The 25038-nt window shown below is 49.0% G+C and overlaps 1 protein-coding gene across 2 annotated transcripts in view; it reads left to right on the top strand.

Annotated features, from left to right (window-relative positions):
- Positions 1–2130: 2130 nt before the first annotated feature.
- The window catches only part of HCN4 (hyperpolarization activated cyclic nucleotide gated potassium channel 4), a 123044-nt gene continuing 100136 nt past the window's right edge, over positions 2131–25038 (top strand). For both annotated transcript variants that reach the window (XM_081169194.1, XM_081169193.1), the window contains exon 1: positions 2131–3774. In XM_081169194.1, coding sequence (XP_081025320.1) covers positions 2948–3774 — 827 coding nt within the window. In that variant the 5' untranslated portion in view covers positions 2131–2947. The remainder of the gene's footprint in view (positions 3775–25038) is intronic.

Below are 25038 nucleotides of genomic sequence, written 5' to 3'. Positions count from 1 at the left end.
CAAACAACTCAGCTCTTTTTGATTAAAATAGTTTTGTTTAAGCAAGCCTATCTCAACAGGTTTTATTTCTTTTTAGCTTGTGTTATGTTAAATCATATTTTAAATATTTTTATTGCCTGTGCTTGACTGTTTTTAAATCAATATTTGTAATGCTTTGTTTTATATTGTTGTTAACCACTTGGGGTTTGTTTGTTTTTTAGTCTAGCAGGATATAAATTCTGCTAAACAAATACAATAAAAGTGCACGTTTTAAATATGAGAATTTGTATTTTAATGTTTGTGCAACTGGTTGTTATATTTGTAAAACTCTTAGAAGAATATTTTGACATTAAGTAGTATATAAATTAATTTTAAAAAGCATCCCTGTCATCGCTGATGCCTTCAGTTGAAGGCTGTCATGTACCAATCTCACTGTCAATCAGAGATGGACCAGTGGTCTGACTCAGTATAAAGCAATTGGCGATGTTCATATGAACAGTAATTTTCAATGCATTTCTGGCCAGAAACAGGATGCGCTTAAGTCAGAGGTTGGACTGGATGGACTCAAAAGATCCTTTCTAAGAATCTTTGTTTTTATTCTTTTACATTAATAAATCATCTTCATTTCCTCATAAGAGACTCTACAATTGCAAGAGCAAGGGAGAGAGAGCAAAAACCTTTTGGTCCCCAAATTTCCAGGAGCAGCCTTCATCAACCTGCCTCCTGACAGGTGTTCTGGACTACAATTCTCATCAGTCCCAGCCAGCACTTGCTGGGAGTTGCAGTCTGTAGTATAAGAGTTTGGATTTGATATCCCGCTTTATCACTACCCTAAGGAGTCTCAAAGCTGCTAACATTCTCCTTTCCCTTCCTCCCCCACAACAAACACTCTGTGAGGTGAGTGAGGCTGAGAGACTTCAAAGAAATGTGACTGGCCCAAGGTCACCCAGCAGCTGCAGGTGGAGGAGTGGAGACACGAACCTGGTTCACCAGATTAGGAGACTACCGCTCTTAACCACTACACCACACTGGCTCTCATATACAGAGGATATCAGGTTAATGAACGCTGTCTTGGGAGCAGCTGAGTTAAGCCTTTAACGTGCCAGAAGACTCTATTTGAGGTTTGCAATTGCAGGCACAGTTGCTCTGGAGTAAGCACCATTCAATGCAATGGGGGCTTACTTTCTGAATACACAACATTGGTGGAAGCTGGTCAGTTAGGGCAAACGGGGCATTGCCCCACCTACCTCAGTCTGTACTCAGCTAGCCCCCAGTGACCTGTCTTTTTTCTTACAACCAGTCCAGAAAGTGGCGCTGCCTGTCGACTTCCCCCTCCTTGGTTTCTGTTGTGGCCCTTGTCGAATTCAGCAGGGAGGCAGATGAGGACAGACCTAGACTACACCTGTCATTGGTTCTGGCTCCACCTACTGTTGGCCTCCTGCCTTACATCTCACCAGCCCCAACGGGCACTAACCACCACGAAGCTATGTGCCGCTGCAACAGAGACAAAAGGCTTCGGTCTTAGCGCCCCTGCCATTCTATAGACACGTCTACTCAGAAGTAAGTTTCACCCGGGGTTCCTGCAGACTTTAAAATAATTTTTATTTATTTGCAGTGGGCATGTACAGTGCAGCATGTTCTCGACACAGTGGTGGATTTAGCCCGCTTTGCGTTTGCATCACTGCTGTCTGCACGGGCTACAGCGCCCCAAAAGCAGCACAACACGAAACGTAGACATCTGTGGCTGCTGAGGTTGGCGGGAGTTGCAGTCCAAATCATCTGAAGGGCACTAGGTTGGCGAAGGTGGAGAGCCAAGAACCTTGCCCGCCTTTACTCGGGAGTAAGTTCCGGGGTCTTCAATGGGGCTTACTCCTAGCTGAGCGCAGCACTGCAGCCTTCCATGAGCAAATGATAGCACTTGAGGGACAAGGAGTGTTTGTGTGTGTGTGTGCGTGTGTGTGTGTGTGTGTGTGTGTGTGAGAGAGAGAGAGAGAGAGAGAGGTGAGCATCAGGGGCTTTTGGATTTCCTTGCGCTCCCTCGTCCTTCCGCCCGCGATCCCCCGCTCCAGGCAGCAGCCGAGGCGCCCCAGCCCGCGCCCGAGACGCGCACGCCCACCCGGCGTCCGAGGCGTTGCCCTTTTAAGAAGCCCGGCTGCCAGCTCAGGTAGGCAGAGCCCATTGGCAGCGGTGGCTCCTATGGCAACCCAATCGGATCAGCTGGCTTCATGAATATTCCCAGGACCAGGAGCTGCTGCATGAGGAATCAGGGATGGCAGCAGCAGCAGCAGCAGTGATGTAAGCGGCGCCCGGGCGCTGGATGCTGCTGCAGGTTGCTCGCGCGCTCCTTGTTTATCGCGGGCCGCCGTCGAGGCCGCGGAGGGGCCCTTGTGGCGCGGGGGCTGCCGGCGGCGGGGATCGCCCTCTTCGGCTCCTCATCAGGTGTTGCTCCGTCCCTCCTCCCCGTCCGCCTCCTGATCACCCTCCTTCTCATTATTATGTCTGCTTCGCCGGAGACGCGGCTGCCCGGGCGCCTATGGAAGCTGCCGCCGCCGCCGAGATGCAGCCGTGGCGAGCGCTGAGGAGCCGCCGGCTGGGTGTCCCGCTGCCCCGGGGGGCTGTGCAGCAGCAGCAGCAGGCGGCGGACGGAAGGGTCACCGCGGCGGCGGCGGCTCAGTGGGACGCCAGCTAGCCAGCCCGGGGAGGGGCTCTCCGCCTGGCGCACCCCGCTGCCCTTTCGGAAGCGCTGCATCCTCGACCCGGCGCAACCCCGGGAGGACAGGAGAAGGATGGGTGGTCCTCGGTGTGGCGGTCTGGCTGCGGAGCTGAGCGAGACCCCGTTTTAGAAGCTCCTTGAGGAGGGCGCGGGTTGGGCAGGCGCGGAAGAGAGCCGAGGGGGTCCCCACCACCAGCCGCCGGCCTGCAAGCAGGTCTCCCCCGCCCTCCCCCGCCTCTCCCCGAGCGCGCGGCCATGGACAGGCTGCCGCCGTCGATGCGCAAGCGATTATACAGCCTCCCGCAGCAGATCGGCCCCAAAGCGTCGATCATGGACGAGGAGGACGAAGAAGCCGGTGGAGGAGGAAGCGGATGCAGCGGCGGCGGCGCCGACAAGGACGCCCGTCGCAAAAGCATCAAGCTGAGGCCCTTGGCGTCGGCGCCGCCAGGGGGAGCCCGGGGGCAAGGGGCAGGAGAGCCCTCGAGGCCCGGCGTCGGGGATGCGGGCGGCGGGGGCCTCGCGGAAAGCGGAGAGGCAGCGGCGGCGGCGGCTTCGTCGGGGGCGCCGGGCTGCCGGGGTAGCGGCAAGAGCAGCACCAACGGGGACTGCCGGCGTTTCAAGGGGAGCCTCTCGTCTCTGGCCAGCCGCCACCCGCACGACTCGGGCGAGGAGCGCCGCCTGATCAGCAGCGAAGGGGACGCGGCGTCCCCCGGCGACGAGCGCAGCCCCCCGGACCTGTCGGACACCGAGCCGGGACCCCCCGCTTCCTCGACCCCGGCGGCAGCCTCGTCCTGCTCGTCCCCGCCGGACCCTCCGCCTCCTCCCTCTTCGTCCGCCTTCGTGAAAGTGGAAGGGGGCGGGGGTCCCGACGGAGCGGGAGGGGGCGCCGACCAGATCACCCCGGACGACGAGCAGCGGCTGGGCCAGGCTGGCTTCATGCAGAGGCAGTTCGGGGCGATGCTGCAGCCGGGGGTCAACAAATTCTCCTTGAGGATGTTTGGCAGCCAAAAGGCCGTGGAGAGGGAGCAGGAAAGGGTTAAGTCCGCCGGCTTCTGGATCATCCACCCGTACAGCGATTTCAGGTAAAAAGGGGAAAGTGGGGAGGATGAAGCCCCTCCCCTATCTCCGCCTCCCCCACCCCACCCTTACCCAGCCACAGGTAACGTTTGGCACTAAGCGATGCAGTTAGGCAGTTGGGGGGCTCTGCGCTGAATGGCCGTGGGAGTCTCCCCCTCTTTAGTGCGAGCTAACGAAGTCCTACTCAGAGTAGACGGCTGCAGAAGTCACGGTGACTCTTTCCAGCGTTTGGGGTTTTGCAGTTGGCGCATCAGGTGTAAAAACATACACGGGAGGCGTTTCCCAGCCAAGTTGCCTTTTTGAAGTCACCGTGCAGTTGGGCGCATATTAATTTTGGAGTCGGGATGCACACATTGGGTTGTATCCAACTAATTCCCATTCAGAGCAGACCTACTGAAATGAATGGATTGGGTCCTTTCGTTTCAATGAGCCTACTTTGTGTAGGGCTAACACAGGCAACAGCTGTGCACTCCCTTCCCTGACTTTGAATGGTCTTCCTCTGCCCCCAAACTCTTGTCCTGACAGAGACTCCATCTGCCCCAGTTTCCCCAGTTGCATAGAGGGCATCACTGGTGGAGGAGGATGAGTCTCTCCTTGAAGATGCCACTAAACTTTTACATCTCAACATCCTTCGACTCTCACATTTTAAAAGCAACCTCTCCATCTTCTGGCGTCAAAATGATGGGTTGCCACCAATGTTACGCCTGCTCTGTTGGAATGAATGGACACGGTTTACTTAGGTCAGTTAATTCCAATGGGTCTTCTCTGAGTAGGGCTTGGATACAGCCCATGATGTCAGAATGAGATGTATGTGTGCAATGACTCCAAAAGGACAAGGTGATGAGGAAATTTCTACTGCCCTTATTTCTGTGCACCTGATGCACCAACTGCAAAGCCTCAAACCTTGGAGAGAGTCATTGTGACTTCTTTGAACAGATCACAGGCGTGCTTACTCGGAAGTAAGACCCTTGTGTTCACTTACTTCCTAATAAGGTTGCATAGAATCATAGAATCATAGAATCATAGAGTTGGAAGAGACCACAAGGGCCATTGAGTCCAACCCCCTGCCAAGCAGGAAACACCATCAGAGCACTCCTGACATATGGTTGTCAAGCCTCTGCTTAAAGACCTCCAAAGTAGGAGACTCCACCACACTCCTTGGCAGCAAATTCCACTGTCGAACAGCTCTTACTGTCAGGAAGTTCTTCCTAATGTTTAGGTGGAATCTTCTTTCTTGCAAGAACTGTAGAATTCCCTTCTTGGGACTTGCCTGGTGGAACTCAGTGGGACATGTTTGTGAATAAACATGTGGGATCTGGCTGCATGTGTGGATAGGACTGCAGCTGCAGAGTCATCCCTAAATCTCTCTTTCCCAGTCCCAACAGCCTGGAATAAAGGGCCTTTGGTGGCATAGCCCAGGTATTTAGCATTGCAGCATCCTGAGCCAGGGATATGTGTGAATCAAAGGGTGTCTCCTTCATAGAATGAGCAATCAGTGGTGCAGTCAAGTAAATTTAGACTTTGGTCCCTCCCCCCTCCCGCTGCCTTTAGCTGCTGAGCCAGCCCTGCTGCCCTTGTATAGGTGTGCATGTTGCCCCCCCTCTCATTCTGCTGAGTGGGGTCCCCCTGGACCTTTGCCTCCAAATCCTGCTCTGATGGTTTCCCTGTGAAAGAGTAGAGAGATGTTGCACCCAGTAGAACGTCTCTCCAAAGGTCTAGTTTTAAAATAGACTAACCAATTAAGCCATTATTTATTTCCAAAAAAGCTGTCCTTAACTCTGCCGAGTGGGAATCAGAGGGGGAGGAGCGTTTGTTTTCGTTGCATGAATTAACTTCATAGCTAATTTCTTTCAAGTACATATTCGGTAGCAGAGAGAGAGAGACTGAGGGGCTGTGCTGTCAAACATTTCTGAATTAACTGGTGCCTGGCAAACTTTCTTCTACTAAATATGTATGTAATATGTTGCAATCAATAAGAAATGATTTAGTGCAATCAAGAGCTGGGCCTTATTATGTTGATTTTAATTACAACCGCCTTACACAATAACGTTAAGAGGAAATAAAGAGAAGAGGCGTTCAGGTTTCTGGAATTTACACTTTAGCAGGGTGGCGCTGGAGGAGATGATAAAGGTTTACAAAATGAGGCGTGATGTGGACAGAATGTTTTTTCCCCACCCCCACCCATTCTTTGCGCTGGAACACAGGGTCATCTAACAATCCTGGACCGGCAGTAAATTCAGGACAGTTTATAAATAAATTTTACAGCAAAGGAAACTGCCGTAATCCGAGTCAGACCATTGGTCCATCCAGCTCAGTATTTTCCAGGCATAGGTAAACTCGGCCCTCCAGATGTTTTGGAACTACAACTCCCACCATCCCTAGCTAGCAGGACCAGTGGTCAGGGATGATGGGAATTGTAGTCTCAAAACATCTGGAGGGCCGAGGTTGAGGAAACCTGGTCTATACTGACTGACAGAAGCTCTCCAGACATTCTGCATGCGGAGCAGATGCAGACCCACAGAAGGGGTGACCTGTACATTGCCATTGGATTGCAGACTCCCATCAGTCCCATCCGGCATGGCCAGTGATTGGAGATGATGGACACTGGTCCAACAACATCCGGAGGTCCATAGATCAGCTACCCCCGGATTAAGCAACACCAGGCCACAGCAGCTTGGGGTTAGTTTAATTTAATTATGCCCTACAAATTGGCATGCATCCACACCTTTGTTGTATTGTCTGGGAGGAAATGGAGCCATTAGGAGCACAGGAACCAATGGTGAGGCTGGTGGTATCTGGTAGTGCACACTGAAGAAAGACCCAGAAGCCTGGTTTGTTTCCCATTTAAGTCGGCGCTTGCAAGTGTCCTGGCTCCCAAACCCACAGCTGGCTGAGCACAGAAGGAGTTCTGCAGGTCACATCACAGCTCAAAGCTGGGGCGGACAACCACAAGCCCAAGGGCCAAATGCAGTCCTCCATGCATCTTTATCTGGCCCTTGAGACTTTTCCCGGGCCACACCCCCCTCTGTAAGCCACACCCCTCCCTGGACTTGCTTTGTACCCTCTGAATGTTTTTGCCTGCCTGGAGTGTGGCCTTGAAAGTGTCCCCTGCTTGTCTGATTGCAGAGATGTGTATGTGTGCATGTGTGCATTCATGCTATGTGACACTCACTTGCAACCTGATTTTGACAAAAATTAGCAATGCAATCCTTGAGGCAGTTTCCTTCCTATGAGGACCCTCAGCAGTGTATAGCAGGAACTGTGTGGGTTTGGCAGTAATGCTTGATACAAGTGTAGGACCATTGCCATGTTGTAGTGGTTAGGGGGTAGGCTAGGACCTGGAAAACCAGGGTTCGAATCCCCACTCAGCCATGAAGCTCGCTGGGTGACCTTGGGCCGGTCGCTCATTCCCAGCCTCACCTTCTCTGCAGGATTGTTGTGTAGATAAAATGGGAAAGTGGGGATAGTATGCATACTATTTTCAGCTCCTTGGAGGAGAGGTAGGATATAAATTGAATAAATACTGAAGGAGAGACTCATTTTAAATAGGGCTTATTCCCTAGGAAGTGTGTGCATGTGTATAGGGGTAAGGTAAAGGAACCCCTGACTGTTAAGTCCAGTCGTGGACGACTCTGGGGTGGTAGTGCTCATCTTGCTTTGCTGACGGAGGGAGCCGGTGTTTGTCCCCAGACAGCTTCCGGATCATGTGGCCAGCATGACTAAGCCACTTCTGGCGAACCAGAGCAGCGCACAGAAATGCCGTTTACCTTCCCGCCGGAGTGGTACCTATTTATCTACTTGCCCTTTGTGCTTTCGAACTGCTAGGTTGGCAGGAGCTGGGACTGAGCAATGGGCGCTCACCCCATTGCGGGGATTCGAACCACCAACCTTCTGATCAGCAAGCCCAAGAGGCTCTGTGGTTTTAGATCACAGCGCCGCTTGTGTCCTAATATGTGTATAGGGGAGTCCAGCCTAAAACTACTTCTCAGAAGCTTCTGCTTCTGTGAAATTTTGCAAAACTCTCAAGTTTTGTTTTGTTAATGTCTTGTCTTATTTAGATTTCCTTTTTAAAAAAAAAAAAAATTAAAGTATGCCTAATGTGTTCACACCTTTTTGACATCAATTCTCAAAATAATGGGAGGAACACAACTGCTTTGTGGCAAGGAGCTAACTCATTGCATTGTAAGTGCCTTGCTTTTTTTTGCAAGTGGCTCTTTGGCATGCTTGTGTTGGATTTCGATGAAATGAATGGCTTCGCTTTTTCAATAATCCTAGGCTCCCCAAAGCGGGGGGGGGGGGGGTGTCACAGCTTGGTGGTGGAGCTTCTGCTTTGCATGCAGAAGTTTCCAGTTTCAATCACTTGACATCTCCCCACCCTAGAGCTGGCATTCAGAGTTACACTCCTCCTAGATATAAGAACAATTTTTTTAAAAAATCATCTGTAGACAGTTTCATATCCAAAACAGACACAGATGAAGGCTTAAAAGGCTTGTTGAAAAGGGATAGTCTTTAAATGGCTTGTTCTGCTGCCTCACACCTTTTCCTTCTTATTTTCACTTGTTTATTACATTTATATCTCAACTTTTCCTCCAAGCATCTCAATGTGGCATGCATGGTCTGTCCCCCATCCCGCTTTTTATCACAACAACCCTGTGAGGTAAATTAGGCTTTGAGACGGTAACCGGCTCAAGGTCATGCAGAGAGTTTAATGACTGAGAGGGGGTTCAAATGTATCTCTCTCCAGTCCTGTTCCAGAACCCATGTTCCAGAACCCATGGGTAGGCAAACTAAGGCCCGGGGGCTGGAGCCCAATCCCCTTCTAAATCCAGCCCGCAGACGGTCCAGGAATCAGTGTGTTTTTACATGAGTAGAATGTGTGCTTTTATTTAAAATGCATCTCTGGGTTATTTGTGGGGCGTAGGAATTTGTTCCTCCCCCCCCTTTTCAAAATATAGTCTGGCCCCCACAAGGTCTGAGGGACAGTGGACAGGCCCCCTCCTGAAAAAGTTTGCTGACCCCTGCCCTAACCACTATGCTGCACTGCCTCTCCAGTTCTTCTCCACCTACAGCTCTGGCCCAAAGGCCCTTTACTTGGTAGCTCCAGTTCCACTCTGCAGTCCTGTCGCCCATGGCACTTCCAAGTTTTGTGATGATCAAGGGAGCATGTTGTTTTCATAGAACTGGGACTAATAAAAGCGTAATCTTCTGGCTGCAGGGCACTCCTACGTGTGTTTACACAGAAATCAATCTGGTGGAGTTCATTGGGGTTTTGCTCCCATGAAACTGTGCAGCCCTAGTCTACCTTCCTGACCATAAGTAAGAGATGATGAACCTGTGATTCCCTTGGAGTCCCTTTAAGTCCAGCTCTGGGCAGCATGGTCTAGTGGTCAGGAAGTTGAGGTCCAACCGTATTTGGAGGGCGACAGATTCCTCCTCCCTGCCTTAAGTGATGTGTTTGAATTTTGTGAGTCTCTAATCCCCTGATGCATATTTTTGCCTTCCTCTAGTATTTTATTTTTTTATATTGGCATTTATAGTTACATAAATGTATGGTTCTCCTGCTATCCCTTAGCCATCTTGTAGAGCTGAGAAAGATGGAGAAAATGACAATCAAAATGACAAAGGGACTTCTTCTGTGAAGCAAATATGGCTAAACTGCTTGTGTAGCTCTTGAGTTTAGGAAAAAAAGGTGACAAAACAGGGATCTATAAACTTGTGCCTGGTGGTTGTGGACAGAGTGGATTTCTCTCATCTTTCCCCCGCTCAATGAAAGCTCTTGTCAGTCATTTCAGAAATCAAAAGCACAGTTTTACACAACCTGTCATTAATTTATGGAGCTCATTGTGTGGCTTGGATTGCTTTGAAAGGGTGTGTGTGTTCCACAAGTTTAGGGAGCAGACAGAGCTCCATTAGACACAATAGCAAAGCCAAACATCCATATTCAGATGCAAAGTGCCGTCAAGATCTGACTTCTGGAGGATAAACAGTGCTGAAGGTCTACTTTCCTTAAGCCCCTTCTGTGGGCTCCCTGGAGGAATCTGATTGGCCACTGTGAGAAACAGGAAGCAGATTTAGATGGACCATTGGTTTGATGCAGCAGGTCTCTTCTGTCCTATCCCAGGGGATAAGGATGGGCACTTACTGAAATGAATGCACAGTAAGTGCCACAGCAGTGATTGCTTTCAGTCCCAGACACAGTAAAGAAGAGGAGGAGGAATTTGGACTTGATATCCTGCCTTTCACTCCCCTTAAGGAGTCTCAAAGCGGCTAACAATCTCCTTCCCTTCCTCCCCCACAACAAACACTCTGTAAGGTGAGTGGGGCTGAGAGATTTCAGAGAAGTCCCCCAGCAGCTGCATGTGGAGGAGTGGGGAAGCGAACCCGGTTCACCAGATTACGGGTCCACCGCTCTTAACCACTACACCATGCTGGCTCCCGCATTGTGGGTCCCTTTGCCCCATATCCACCACTTCCAGTGCTTGCTCCTTGCTCAAGAGGTGTCTGAGGCTGTGGGAGAAGGAAGCAAGAGGTCACAGAATGATGTGATTTGAAACCACAGGGTGCAGCGGTGACCACCAACTTGGATGGGTGTAAATAATAGAGAATGAGGTTATCCATGGTTGCTAGTTCAGTGTTTCCCAACCGGTGTTCCGCGGCACACTAGTGTGCCGCCAGACGTTGCCTGGTGTGCCGTGGGAGGGAGTCGGGCGAGTTGGGCGGCGAGAGGCGGGGCGGCGGCGGCGAGGAGAGGCCGCCCAGCGCGGGGCTCTCGCCGTCTGCCTGCCTGGCTGCCTGCCTGACGCGCAAACCCTCGGCGCAGGCGCCCCGCTTGTTGACACGGGAGGGGAGGGGGGAGAGGAAACGCTGCTGGTGCCGCTGCTCCTCGGCGGCGGCTCCTCCTCTCAGCCCGCCCTGCCTATATTTGCGCCAATCCCCGCCCACTAAAGCATTCGCGCCTCCCAATGGGAAGCCTTGCCGGGCGGCGGGCACTGCTGCCTGAGAGTTCTGAAGCCACGCCCACTTTCCCAGAGACTGGCGGTTCTGAGGGATCCAGGGCAGGGCCGGCGCGCGCGCGCGCTTCTTGCTGCCCGGGCGCTTGCTCTAATCCCGCCTTCCCTGGGAGGGAGGGACGGCGGTGGCCGCGAGCGTCCGGGGTGGGGCGCGCACTGGCTCTCCCTGGCGGCCCCCGTGCCTGGCGTTCTATCAGTGCGCCTCCTCTCTCTTTCCCCACCCATCCTCCACGTGCTGCGCTCTAACCCGGAGTTAGAAGCGAATTAGAACACGCCCCCCGTGTGTGGTGTGTTTTTTTTGCTGCTCCTCTTTTTTTAGGGCTTTTTGGCGGCTTTTGGGACGGCGTCGAGGGGTGGCGCCCACACTCCTTGTGCGCCCGCCCTGGAGGCTCGCCCGCGCAGTAGTGCTAGAGGAGGAGAGAGGTGGGCATGGCGGCTGTTTTGGAGCTGTTGCTGCAGGACGAAGTGGCAGCCAGCGCTGTCGTGCGGTGGCTGAAGGCGAGCCAGAGCCCCTGCGCCGTGGAGGTAAAACGCGCAGCGCCGCCCTTGCTTCACCCAGCCCTCGGTTCGAGCGGGAAGTATCCGGGAAAACAGAGTTGATGCCGGCCTTCAAAACTCTGCGCTCCAAAAGGGAGGCGGGAGGGGGGGAAAGCAGGTCGACCACTTGAGGTTTCCTCCTCTGGTGGGAGGCTAAGTGGGAAGCTGCAGCCTTCAGGCCTGCGCTATGTGAACTCCTGAAGGGCTCTTGCGGTAGCTTTTCGGGAGCCCAGGTGTATATATGTGCCCCCCTGAGGGAGCCCTTCACTGAACCTGAGAACCCTGCTGTGGAGTTGGTGGGACTGAGTTGCTGTGCGCCCTTACGAATCCTTCCCAAATGCAGCTTTAATGATTCAGAAACAAGACCTACAGAATTCGTTGGAAGTTACTATTTTTTTATTTTTTTTTTACATAAGTAAAAAGTGACCCCATCTGGTATGGTGGTGTGCCTCGAGATTTTTTTCATGAAACAAGTGTGCCTTTGCCCAAAAAAGGTTGGGAAACACTGTGCTAGTTATCCTAGCTATGGTCCACCTTCATTCTTAGAGGCAAGATTCCTTTGAGTATGAGTTGAAGATGAGTGGGAGAGGGGTCTTGAAAAGCTGCCTTTCATCAGACTGGCTGTCCAGCTCAGTACTGCCTGTGCTTTTTCATTTCATTTATAATTTTCAGTTTTATACATTTCAGTCATTTTACAATCATTTCAACATTTCAAACTCGACATCTTTCCCCCCTCTTTCTGCGGTTCCTTAAATTTATTTTTAATATTTTCTGCATATCCAAATTAACTTCATTTGCTCATTTATTCATCTGCTTTAAGTATAACTGCAGGCTATTACAACAATCCTGCCAATGTTTACAGTTTGTTTGCAAATATTCAATAATCCATTTCCATTCTTTTATAAAAAGTTTGTTATCTTGGTTTCTTATTTTTCCGGTAAGTTTTGCCATTTCTGCATATTCCGTAAGTTTTTGTATCCGTTTGTCTTTTGCTGGGACTACTTCTTCTTTCCATTTTTGGGCAAGTAACATTCTTGCCGCTGTAGTCGCCTACATGAATAAATTTCTATACAGTTTGGGTAGTTCTGTCCCTATAATTCCCACAGTGCTGCCTGTGTTGACTGACAGCGCCTCTCTCGGGTTTCAGGCAGGGGCTCTCTCCCAGCCTTACCTGGAAATGCCAGCGATTGAATCTGGGACCTTCTGTATACAACGCAGGTGCTCTAACCCTGAGCTATGGAGGTTATTGTTGTTATTGCTAGATTTTGTACCCACCCTTCACCCTCAATGCCCCGGGGCAGATTACCGTAGTGGAGAGAAAGAGCAATCAATACAAAAAGCATCTGTAAGTTTCCATAAGTTTTGGTGGGACCAGAATGCTGGACTAGATGGGCTTTGGTCTGATCCAGGAAGGCTTTTCTTACATTCTTGAAGTGAGGTGCAAAAGTTGCCATTGCACAGACTCCGTTCTTCCTTCATACCGGCCTCCCACCTAGGTCTAAGGCAGTGCACAACTCTGTTTCTCTCTCCTGTAATGCAAAGGCACAGAGGACTCCAGCTGTGTCCAGTTTGCTCCCCCCCCTTCACTCTGCCATCGAGAGTGGAGATAATGGGTGGGGGTTTCAGGGGAACAGACCTGTCCTGCCACCACCTACCAGCTCTACAAAGTTTCCTGGAGCCACAATTAGTTGCTGACCTGGGTTGTAAACAAAGCAGAGTTTAAAATGACCTCCGGGCTTGTTATCCTGAGCTACCGGATAAAGTAAAGGTTAGGCAGTGGCTGAGGGGATGTGCCTGCTGTTTCTCTGACTTTCATTCTAACTGACTTTCATTCTAACTAGGGGAATCAAACCCCCCTAGTTATGCTTTGTCTCACTCTGTCTCTGGTATTTAAGATTCACATTCTTGACTTTCTCTCCTTCCCCAGTCCAGTCTCTTATGTGCAATCCTAGATTATTAAAAGGTAAAGGGACCCCTGACCGTTAGGTCCAGTTGCGGATGACTCTGGGGTTGCGGCGTTCATCTCACTTTACTGATTGAGGGAGCCAGCGTACAGCTTCTGGGTCATGTGGCCAGCATGACTAAGCCATTTCTGGCGAACCAGAGCAGTGCATGGAAACACCGTCTACCTTCCCACCGGAGTGGTACCTATTTATCTACTTGCATTTTGACGTGCTTTCGAACTGCTAGGTTGGCAGGAGCAGGGACCGAGCAACAGGAGTTCATCCCGTCGCAGGGATTCGAACCACTGACCTTCTGATTGGCAAGCCCAAGAGGCTCAGTGGTTTAACCCACAGCGCCACCTGCGTCCCCCTAGAACCCTCTTAATTTCCTTAGTGTTATGCATATGCCAGTGCTGAGCCATGGAAGTGTCTTGTCCTCTTTCCCGGATAACAGAAAGTGGCAGAGCTTTGCTGCAGGAGAAATGACCTCACTGGGTAGTCATAGGAGTATTGCATTGCATGCAGAAGCCCCCCAAAATCTCTAGGTGGGGCAGGGAGATATCTTCTGCTTGTAACCCCAGAGAACCATAGCCAGTCAGTGCAGATAGTACTGTACTGCGCTAGATGGAGCAGTGTTCTGATTTTGTGCTCCTGTTCTCATGTCAACAACCCTGCCAAAGCCCCCATCCCTGACCGCATATGTCTTTTCTGTGTATGCTGGACTGATCTATTTCGCAGCTGTCTGTCCCACACTTATTACAAACCAAGAGGGTTTATTGCCCTTTGGGATAAAGACATGCTAGAAAACATTAAGAATCATGAGAGGTGGGAGGAACCTTGAAGATAAACTCATCCAGCTTTCTGCTAGATGCAGACAGCTGTCCAGCAAAAAAAAGTGTCCTGAGGCTGTCTGTTCCACAGCCACAAAGCTCTTATTGCTAAGGTAGATTCTCTTACCACTAAATTGAAAACTGCTTCCTTGCTGTTTCCACACACCGGCTTTCGTCGTGTCTTCTGGAGCGACAGCAAACGAGACTGTTCTGTCTTCTGCTTTATGACCAATTGATCAGCAGTTCCAAATGAGCTTCATTGGTGTGGAGAATTTTGGTTTGATTTAATATTTATATACCGCTTTTGAAACAAGGAAGCTGAGCTCAAAGTGGTGGCTCACAGGAGTAACCAAAGCCTTAAACATCAACAAACATTACAATCATTATAATCCTATTGAAACCATATAAACAAGGCAAGAAACAAACAAAATCATCAAACAATTTGATTAGCTCTGTGTTTGTTTGTTTGTTTTTATTTAAACCATTTTGCCAAAAACGATTCCGGGGTGCTTTGCAAGTTTCAAATGTTACAAATACTGACAACACTCTTACAAAAATAAAAAAGAGAGAAGAGAACCGCAAAGAAAAGAGCAGTTTAAGATTGTGGAACTGCAGTTGCACCCAAGTTGGACTCACTATATGCTGCGCCAAAACATAACTGGAGTCCGTTGACTCTGGCAGAGGCGTCATTGGAGGTGAGTGATGGGCATCCTTGCTTGACTTTAAAAATAAGGTTCTACTTTAAAATGCTGGACATGATTTGCAAGTAACACTCTCTCAGTCGAGCTATGGCTTAGCATGAACAAGCAAGAATGCTGCAGAAATAGTAGCTGCTTTGTTCCTTCCCTGTTCCAGGACCTATGCCATGGTTTGGTTTAGCATTATGTGTCTTGTGGTTTTTCCTCACTCTAGACAAAGTCCAGGGGAGACAAACCACTAGCTCTGGTTCAGTAGGGCCGTTAAAACAAATTTTAGCTTGGCTCCTGGTAGCACATTTGTAGCAAGTATGATTCTCTTATTGTGTGATTTCTTGTGTGCACGTATGCGCATGACACAGGTTCCCTGGTTTACAGGTTACCAAGGGTCTAAACCGCTGAGCCTCTTGGGCTTGCTGATCAGAAGGTCGGTGGTTTGAATCTCCGCAATGGGGTGAGCGCCCGTTGCTCTGTCCCAGCTCCTGCCAACCCAGCAGTTTGAAAGCACACCAGTGCAAGTAGATAAATAGGTACTGCTGTGATGGGAAAGTAAACGGCGTTTCCGTGTGCTCTGGCTTATGTCACGCCAGAAGCGGTTTAGTCATGCTGGCCACATGACCCGGAAAGCAGTCTGAGGACAAATGCTGGCTCCCTTGGCCTGAAAGCGAGATGAGCACCACAACCCCGTAGTTGCCTTTGACTGGACTTAACCATCCAGGAGTCCTTTACCTTTTACCTGTACCTTTATACAACAGGTGTAAGGAATTTTTGTTTCTCCAAATGCTGCTGAACTGCAACCCATCATCCCTGGCCATTAGCCTTGCTTGCTGGAGCTGACGGGCGTATTTATTAATTTACTCACTAATTACATTTATATCCTGCCCTTTCTGCCAAGGGAGCCCTGAGCGTTGTCGTTCAGCAACTTCTAGAGACCAAAGGTTCCCCATACCCAATAGACCGTTTCCACCCTCCAATGGAAAAAAAGGGAAAAAACATCAAATACTCAGCTGCTGGGTAATGCTGCATGTAAAGCAATATCGAGGCTGTGGCAGAGCCTGCTTTGAGTCTCTGTCCAGAGCATAAGTGGCTGCCTGAGAGGGCCATTGAGAGAGAACAGAGGGTTCAGTTCTCATTTGCTGCCTCTGCAGGGTCACTGCTGAGAGGGACAGTTGCACCTGCAAGCAGTTTGATTGAGCCCTTCACACTGACCGCAGGGGCGCCAGCCACTCCTGCAAGGAATCTGGAGCTTATTAGTATCTGTTGTTCTGCTCCAACAACTGCAGCCCCTTTGCCTTGCCTGGGCTTCTCCCTTTAGCTCTTCTGATTTATTGTTAAAGCAGAAGAAATTGTTAGGCAAATGAAATCAGTGCTAAACACTGTTCCATGTACTGGACTTGAGTCGTCTTGGCATAGAAACCAGAGTTTGCAGCACTCCGGTGTCAAGCCAGATCTGTGTTAACCAAGCCATGTTAGCAAATTGCCTTTAGGTCGCTTGGCGTAAAGTGCTGATCTTTGCCCTCTGTTCTTGGATTTGGGTTTTAGATGGAAGCAGGAAGCAAATGAAGGTGTGGATAAATCTCTTGCAAGTCTTTGACAGCCAGGGCTGCTTCGGGTTGTTGTTTTTTTAATATTGTGATAAAGGGGTTTTCTTTCCTTTTTTGCAAGGCAAACAAAAGCCATTTCCTCTTCCATGTGACTGTGATGGCTGACATGGATTATTCCAGATTCAATTAGAAAGACACCAAGATGGATGTCTATATTTAAGATGTAAGAAAGAGATTACAGGGTAAGGATGGGGAAGAAATTTGATTCAGTCCACATTTAAAGGCAAACCTTTCATAACTCACATTTGCTGAGACGCTCTGCAAATGGAAACACAGCCATCCTTCCACATTTGCACTTCTCCAGATTTTGCAATGCAATTCTCCACTCAAGTTGCGCGGACAAAAATGCATATAGTAGTGAAAATGACAAACAAGAATGCATTATAATAGAAATAGAAATATCAGTAGAAATATTGCTTTGCAAAATGTGTACGTTGTGCACATTGGCATGCAAAAATATGTGTCTTGGGATAAATTCTTGCTAAGATGCTGATGAATTTCTGTGAGGTCTTAAAAAAGAAAGCAAATGCGGAGAATTGAACTTAAGATTGGAAAAAGGAGAAACAGATCTGCCCAGCTCTGTAAGGCTGTAATATATTCCCTTAGCCAAGAGCAAGTGCTATTAGGCTTCTGGATAGACATTTCTAGCATTACACTGCAAGGCTGCTGTTCCTCTTAAGTAGCAAAATAGCAAGCTGCCTTATACCGAGTCAGACCCTTAGTCCATCTAGCTCAGTATGACATACACTGACTGTGCTGGTCCCGTGGGTTACCCGAGAGGCGAGGTCCAAGTCCGGTCCCTGGTCAAAGGTGCAACGTGGAGGCAGTCTGTAGTAGCTGAAGCTGGGTGCAGGGCAGGGAGTCGGGTGAAGTCAGGAACAGGCATGCAAGCAGGGAGCCAGGGCGGGTCAGGAGCTCAGGCAGGAAAGCAGGACAGGGTTCAGGCAGGAACTAGCAACCAACAATGTTGCTCCCGCAACTTGGGACTGGGGCTGGCTGGCTTTTATCTGCCCCAAGGCATGGGACGGCCCCGATCCTCTGGTGACTCGCCTCTCCTGGCCTGGAGGCGAGCACTCCTCCTGTGGGAACTTAGTTCCATCCATCTCTCTGCCCTGAGCCTCTGCAGCTCAGGAGAGGCTGGAGGGTTACTGGACCCAGAGGCAACCTCAGCTTCCCCTGATGAGGCTGAGAGTGGAGCACCTGCAGGCAATGGGTCCTCCATCACCTCAGGAGCCAGAGCAGACTCAGCTGATGCCTGCACCTGAGGATCCAGCACAGGTGAGGACCCTTCAGGTTCATGCCCCAGCCCCAGCCCCAGCTCAGCTGGTTCTGGAGGTGGGGACTCCTGTGCAGGCTGGGATCCCTCAAGTTCAGCATCCAAGTCCGAATCCCAGGCCATCACACTGACTGGCAGTGGCTCTTCAGGGTTTCAGACAAAAGTCTTTCTCAGTCCAACCTGGAGATGCCAGAGCCTTCTGCATTCAAGGCAGATGTTCTACGTCTAAGCTAGGGCCCTTCCCCAACGTCAGGCTTCAGGGAATCGGCTTCTTCCCCCATGGCAGTAGATAAGCAGAACAAAGGAAAAGGAGTCTTCTTACCAGTTAGGAACTTTAATAATCACAGCACAAGAACAAAGAACACATCTCCTAGAAATGGCGGTGGTCCCAATTAAGTTCACTCTTCCCTCCATCCCTATTAATCTATGTCACTCCTACGTCTTGTAATCTGAGCTAGGACCCTCTGTGTTTTCTGTTCTGACACTTTCTGAGCTCTCCGGGACTTTGGAGAAGGGGGCTGGATATTATCCAGAGACTGTGAATCTGTTAACTCTCTCCCTTCCAGTGTTTCTTCTGCTAGCCGTTCCCCATCCAGTATTTCCCAGCTTCTGCCTTCTGAACTATGCCCCTCTGCAAACCACTGTTCCAAATCTATACTGTCCTCCTCATCCTGGGAAGATTCAGGATCGGGATCAAGAGGAGGGGGTGGCTTCCCCCATTCTTCCTCAGTGCAGCCCTCCTCAGCACGGTCTCTGACACCCAAGATGCATGTGGGGTAGCTTAAGAAACCTGGCCTTCATATTGGGATATGTTACTCCCTGCCTGTGAGTTAAGTTCCACTGAACACAGACAGACTTGCTCAGGATTTTCTCTATGAATTTGTTTCGAGACTAGAGTGGACATAAAAAAAAGAAGAAGCAAAGAGCCAGCGGCTAAACTCTCTTTCACCCCACGATGACACTACAGATGCATCTTTATGCTTCACCTATGTGCCTAACCCTGGAGTGCATGTGATAAAAATGGATGTATCGTAGCTCTGAGCATACATTTATGTATGAACCCAATGTGTTAAGGGAGCTAAGACCCTGTGTCATTCGGTATTTTTCAGCTGGCGTGAATGTGGAAAAGGCTCCTCTCTCTCTTTTTTTAGCTGATCAGTGAGTCAGATGGTATCTCTGCCTCTGGCACTGGCTGGCGATCCTTTCTGAGTCTCCCTTTCAAGGGTTCAGGGGATGATCAGAGCCTCTCACTTGCAGGGCCCTGGTTCCATCCCTGGCCTCTCTGAGTAGGGCTGGAAATACCCCCAAGTCTGAAACCCTGGGATGTTGCTGCCAGCCATAATAGACAGTACAGTCATATCTCAGGTTACAGCCACTCCAGGTTGCGTTTTTTTGGGTTACACACCCTCCAAAACCTGAAAGTACTGGAACGGGTTACTTCTAGGTTTCGGCGGTCGCACATGCACAGAAGTGCTAAATCAAGCTTTGCACATGTGCAGAAGCACCGAATCGCAAACCTGCACGTGTGCAGACACGCCACTGTGGGTTGCGAACGCTGTGGGTTGCGAATGTGCATCCTGCACGGATCACGTTTGCAACCCGAGCGTCCACTCTACTGAGCTATACCAAGGGGTTTGGTTCGGTATGAGGAAATCTCGAGGGGAAAAACTTACTGAAAATGGGTACTAGCAGGGGTGAGAAAATGTAAAAGTGATTCTGAACGTTGACGAGCGTTCCTTGTAAAGTAATTGTAAAAATTATTTGTTAGTATTATAGAGCTGGAGATCACTGGTGGCGCATCTGCCTTGCACACAAAGAGTTCAAAGTTCAGTCCCTGCCATCTCTAGATGGGGCTGGGAGAGATTCCCTGCTTGAAATCCTAAAGAGCCAAAGCATGCCATTTTTTGTAATGTTAGCTGTACTCCTGAAGAAATTCAGTGTGGTGCCTTCCATGATTCTAGATTCAGGTAGAACATGGCTACCTACCTGAACCTGTTGTTGTTGTTGTTTAGTCGTGACCGTCTCTTTGTGACCCCATGGACCAGAGCATGCCAGGCACTCCTGTCTTCCACTGCCTCCTGCAGTTTGGTCAGACTCATGTTTGTAGCTTCGAGAACACTGTCCAACCATCTCTTCCTCTGTCGTCCCCTTCTCCTTGTGCCCTCCATCTTTCCCAACATCAGGGTCTTTTCCAGGGAGTCTTCTCTTCTCATGAGGAGGCCAAAGTATTGGAGCCTCAGCTTCACGATCTGTCCTTCAGGGCTGATTTCCTTAAGAATGGAATAGGTTTGATCTTCTTGCAGTCCATGGGACTCTCAAGAGTCTCCTCCAGCACCACAATTCAAAAGCATCAATTCTTCGGCGATCAGCCTTCTTTATGGTCCAGCTCTCACTTCCATACCTGAACCTGTAGAAACTGTTTTATTATTTTTAGGTCTGCAGCTTTTGTATTTTATCTTATCTTTTTGTACACTACTTTGGTAGCTTTTAGGTGTAAAGGAGTTTCTAAATCTGCAAAATAAATAAGAGACATCAAAAATCTTCTTTGCACTGGCAGGAGGCTCTTTGATGTAGCAGAGACCTCCGTCAGCAGAATGGGAAGGAAGCAGCGACCGACAAATCTGTCTAGTTTGATTTCTCTCACTTTCTCCTTTTTCCAACCCAAAGTTTAGTTTGCCCTGTTTCGATGTCAAACTGCATATTTTTCTTTTCATAAATGGTTCACTCAAAAATTTGAATGCACTCTCATGCCCATGGCTCCTAAGATGTGCATTTTTCTACACAATTTTACCCAATTGCACATGACTGGATGGAAACTTGGACGTGACCCAAAAACATCACCAGAACATCACCACAAGGGTGGAATGGTAGCAGAGCAGGGCAGGGCAGGATGGAATGCTTTATGTGGGCCCCACCCATGTGCATGGGCGTCCAGAACATACCGTAACCCTTGTGCAAAACAAATATTGCCTGTAGTCTCCCAATTTTAGTGGGCACATGAAACCAAACTGCATGTTGGAAATGTGGCAGTCATAATACAGTATTTTTCAACCCCAAATGTCACAACATATTCTTTGTGATTGGCTATTTTTGCATGGTCTGCTTTGTTTACTAAAGTCGAGAAGCAATCTCCACACATGTTCATTGCAAATGGGACTCTTTAATTTCCTACAGAAAGTGAAGTGTTGGCAGAGTTAATGTCTTTTCACTAATATATGCACACTTTACCTTAGTCCATGTCTGCACATGTGACTTTGCTTGAGAACTGGACTGCAAAATTTGGAGGCATGAGACGATGGCTGTGTTTCAGTTCATGCATTGTTTTGGAAAGTACAAGTTAGATAGATTTGCCTTCAGATGCAAACGGAATTCAATTTCTTTCTTACCCCTGATGCATTGCAGGACAGGGCCAAAGCTCAGTGGTGGAGCCATATGCTTGGACAAAGAGTCTGATGTGGTAAAAACAGCTTCCTTTGCTCCTGTGCTCATGGATCAAAAGCAAAGTTGTTTCCTCAGTCCATTGATGAATTGATGATGGTGATATCCTTCCATCCAGTGTTGCAAGATGATGCTCTTGGCAGTTTGCACTGCTCTGAAAACCCATGCGGAGTGGTCTGTAGAGATTCCACATTGTTGGAATGTACCCATTTAAATAATTTCCATCCCAGAGAAACAGAGCTAGGACCAGGTTGATTCTGATGCACACTTCAGCCCAAGCTACTTGAAGTTTATCTTTAAAATGTAAATATTATAAAATTTTAAGATGCAATATGTATTGCAATAACCAACATCAAACATTGTTCAGTCTAGGTTCATTTAGACTGATTGGATCAGTTCAGCCAATACTTCATGTTTAACATTCTTAGTTGGCATAAATGGGCTCTACTGCCTCCAAAGTTTATCATTTTAATTTGGTTTTGAAAGATGTACTGAATTCTCGAAGAGCACAGCACACGTGCTAAATAAAAAGACAGTTTCATGCAGTCTCAGCCAGGCCATCCTTTAAGAGTGGCCAAGGAGCTTCTTTTGGCTGAGGAGGGCCAGAGCTACACATGGTGCTTATTATAAATAGCCAGCGTGAGAGTGTCTTGGGGAGGAGAAAGAGCTGATCTGGAGTGGAACCTTGGCATGGCTTTAGGCCTTTGCGATCTGATATGGTCATCATCCAGATCAGCCCCCTCCCTTGAGCCTGTTTGCACATGGTGTTGGGAAGGGAAAACTCCTATTCTGTCAGAGACCAGGCTGAGGAGTACTGCTCTGTTGAGGAATGGTGGGAGCCTCCCCCTCCGCACTTTTTCTGACCAGGATCCTGAAGCTGCCCAGGAGCAGTGGAGCAGTATAGATTTGGAGCAGTGGTTTGAAGAGGGGCATAGTTCTGAAGACAAAAGTTGGGGCAAACTGGTGGGTAAACAGCAAAGTGAAGAAGAACTGGGAGAGATAGAACTAACAGACTCTCTCTCTCTCTGGAAAGTGTCCAGCCTATCAGTCCAAGGTCACGTAGAGCAGATAAAGTGGCTACACAAAAAGCACAGTGATTGCAAGATCAGTTTGCAATGCACGGAAGTGACTGGGGGGAAGTGGGTGGGAAACTTAATTGGGAACACCTTCATTCTAAGAATGGCTGCTTTGTTCTTTTGCTGTGATCATTAAGGACTCTTTAAATGGTAAGCAACATATTCACTCTAATAGGTGTTTTCTTCCTGATCCAGGAGACCTGATCCAGGGGACAAATCTTTCAAGGTCCCCAGATTGGGACCCTCCAGCCCTGGCTATTCATGAAGAAAAATACTTGCACTTAATGGCAGGCCATATGACTAATGCAACTGCTGCACCCTAGAATTGTAGACTGGAGTTGACATAATCAAAGGGTGACGCACTGCACTGCTCTCTGCATGCTAAGTTTGGATTTTGTTCCATATAGCCATGTCTACCTGTAGGCATGCATTGTGATCTGGACATACTTGCCCAGCTGGGAGTATATCCCTGAGGCTCACTGAAGTTTGTCTCACGGGTTTTTCCTTTTATTGGAAACATTTATATCCCTTCTTTTAAAATTTATCAATATTGGCCCCCAAGGCAGCTCAAAACAGCTGCTTGAAATGTCTTCTGTTACAAGAAGAGATGGGGGTTCTGAGGTTCCAGCTTTTATTGGGCTGCAGCTCCTCTCCTTCTTGACCATTGGCCGTGTTGACTGGAGTCAATAGCCAGAGGGCCATAGAGTCTCCCCATTACAGTAGAAACAGAAAAACAGAAAAGCACAAGATAAATGATGGAAAGTGCCACCAAAAGGTTGGGCAGATGAAGGCAGCTTCCATCAGCCCCAGCCTACATGGACAATGTTCAAGAATGATGGGAGTTATAGACCAGCAATATCTGGAGGGTTGCAGGTTCCACATGCCTTCCTTAATTGAAAATTGTGGGAATGTTCAGGGAGGCAGGAGAGGATATATTGTTAAATTATATCCTTCCCAACTTGTTCATAAAAATGCTAGGAGGTTGAACCCAGCACCAGGGACAGGGAACAAATTCAATTCTGGTTTGCGCTTTAATGAGAAACTACCTCATTCACACGTCTTGAACCAACACGTGAACTGAAACACTGTTACCCCTAGAAATTCACACTTCTCTGAATTTTGTGATGCTGTTCTCCACCTGAACCCTGCTGCCAAAATTGCATTCTATGTGTGTATGTGGGCGGAGTGTGCATGTTGAGGGGGGGGGGTTAACAAAGATGCATTATATTGGGGAAATTGCTTGCAGAAATGTGCACATTAGTCAACGCTGCATTAAAAGTGTGTTTGTTCGCATTGTAATGCTGGCAAACGTTCGTGAGGATTAATAATAATGCAGAAATGTGAATAACTGAATTTAAGATTGGAAAATGAGAAATGGTGAGAGCTGAAATGGACAGATTTGTCTATCTACCCAGGACCTTGTTGAGCAAGATGGAAGTATGGCTCTTCCATCGCCTTCCAATGCACTGTTTGTGGCACTCCCAGGGACACGGGTGGCGCTGTGGTCTAAACCACTGAGCCTCTTGGGCTTGCTGATCAGAAGGTTGGCAGTTTGAATCCCCGCAATGAGGTAAGCTCCCATTGCTCTGTCCCAGCTCCTGCCAACCTAGCAGTTCGAAAGCATACCAGTGCAAGGAGATAAATAGGTACTGCTCCGGCGGGAAGGTAAACAGTGTTTCCGTGCGCTCTGGTTTGCATCCCGTTGTGCTAGAAGTGGTTTAGTCCTTCAGGCCACATGACCCGGAAAACTGTCTGTGGACAAACACCATCTCCCTTGTCCTGAAAGCGAGATGAGCGCCGCAACCCCATAGTTGCCTTTGACTGAACATAACCATCCAGGGGTCCTTTACCTTTACCTCACCTTCTGGCACCCCACCTTTGGAGGTAGGTTGAGCAGGGGCAGCCCTCTCCAGGCATATTCATCAAGCTCTAAAAAGCTATTGAAAAAACCAATGGTCTGACTTGACATGACACATCTCTGAAATATTTGCTTTCGCACATCCCGGTGAAGGCTGTAAATGCACCAACTAACCTGAAATTGGGGATAAAGCCCCAGCAGGAGGATGGGTAGCTTGTTCCCCCTCCGTTGCTCTTGGACTACAGCTTCCACCATCCCTAACCATTGGCTGTGCTTGCTTGGGGCTGATGGGAGTTGGAGTCCAACAGCACCTGGGGAGTTGCTGGTTCCTCATCCCTATCCCTAGGGGCAAACTTTCTGCACTTTTCTAGTGCTTTTTGCTGAATTGCCTATGCTGCGCCTCACGCACAGATGAGCCCTCTCATTCTTGCTTGCTGCTCTTGCTGCTGTTTTCTCCTATTGAGCAGATTTATTTTGCAAGTCAGGACAAGGGGTTTCTATCAAGCGCAGCAGACAATGACTCAAAAAAGCAAGCTGTGACTTTTCTTTTTTTAGTTTAATCTAGACTGTGGAAAAGCAGAAGCCAGGTGGTTTTGAGAAGAGTATGCAAAAGGGGCAGAGGTGGGGGTGTGTGAATAACCACAATTAGCATATGTTGGTCATGCTGCCTGATAATACACAGTCAGCTGGAAGCACTAAGTCAATGCTGCAGGTAGCCTTGCACACCTCTGCACCAGGTGAGTGGCTCAGATTTCCCATCCTTCTTTTGTCCTCTCTAACCACTCTATAAGGGATGCGAGTAGCACTGTGGGTTAAACCACAGAGCTTAGGACTTGCTGATCATAAGGGCGGGGGTTCAAATCCCCGTGACGGTGTGAGCTCCCGTTGCTCGGTCCCTGCTCCTGCCAACCTATCAGTTTGAAAGCACATCAAAGTGCAAGTAGATAAATAGGTACCACTCTGGCAGGAAGGTAAATGGCGTTTCCATGCACTGCTCTGGTT

Source organism: Podarcis bocagei, assembly GCF_964188305.1.
Source record: "Podarcis bocagei genome assembly, chromosome: 14".
Taxonomy (NCBI): Eukaryota; Metazoa; Chordata; class Lepidosauria; order Squamata; family Lacertidae; genus Podarcis; species Podarcis bocagei.
Note: the sequence above shows the minus strand (reverse complement) of the source record. Positions and strands in the feature narration are given on the sequence as shown.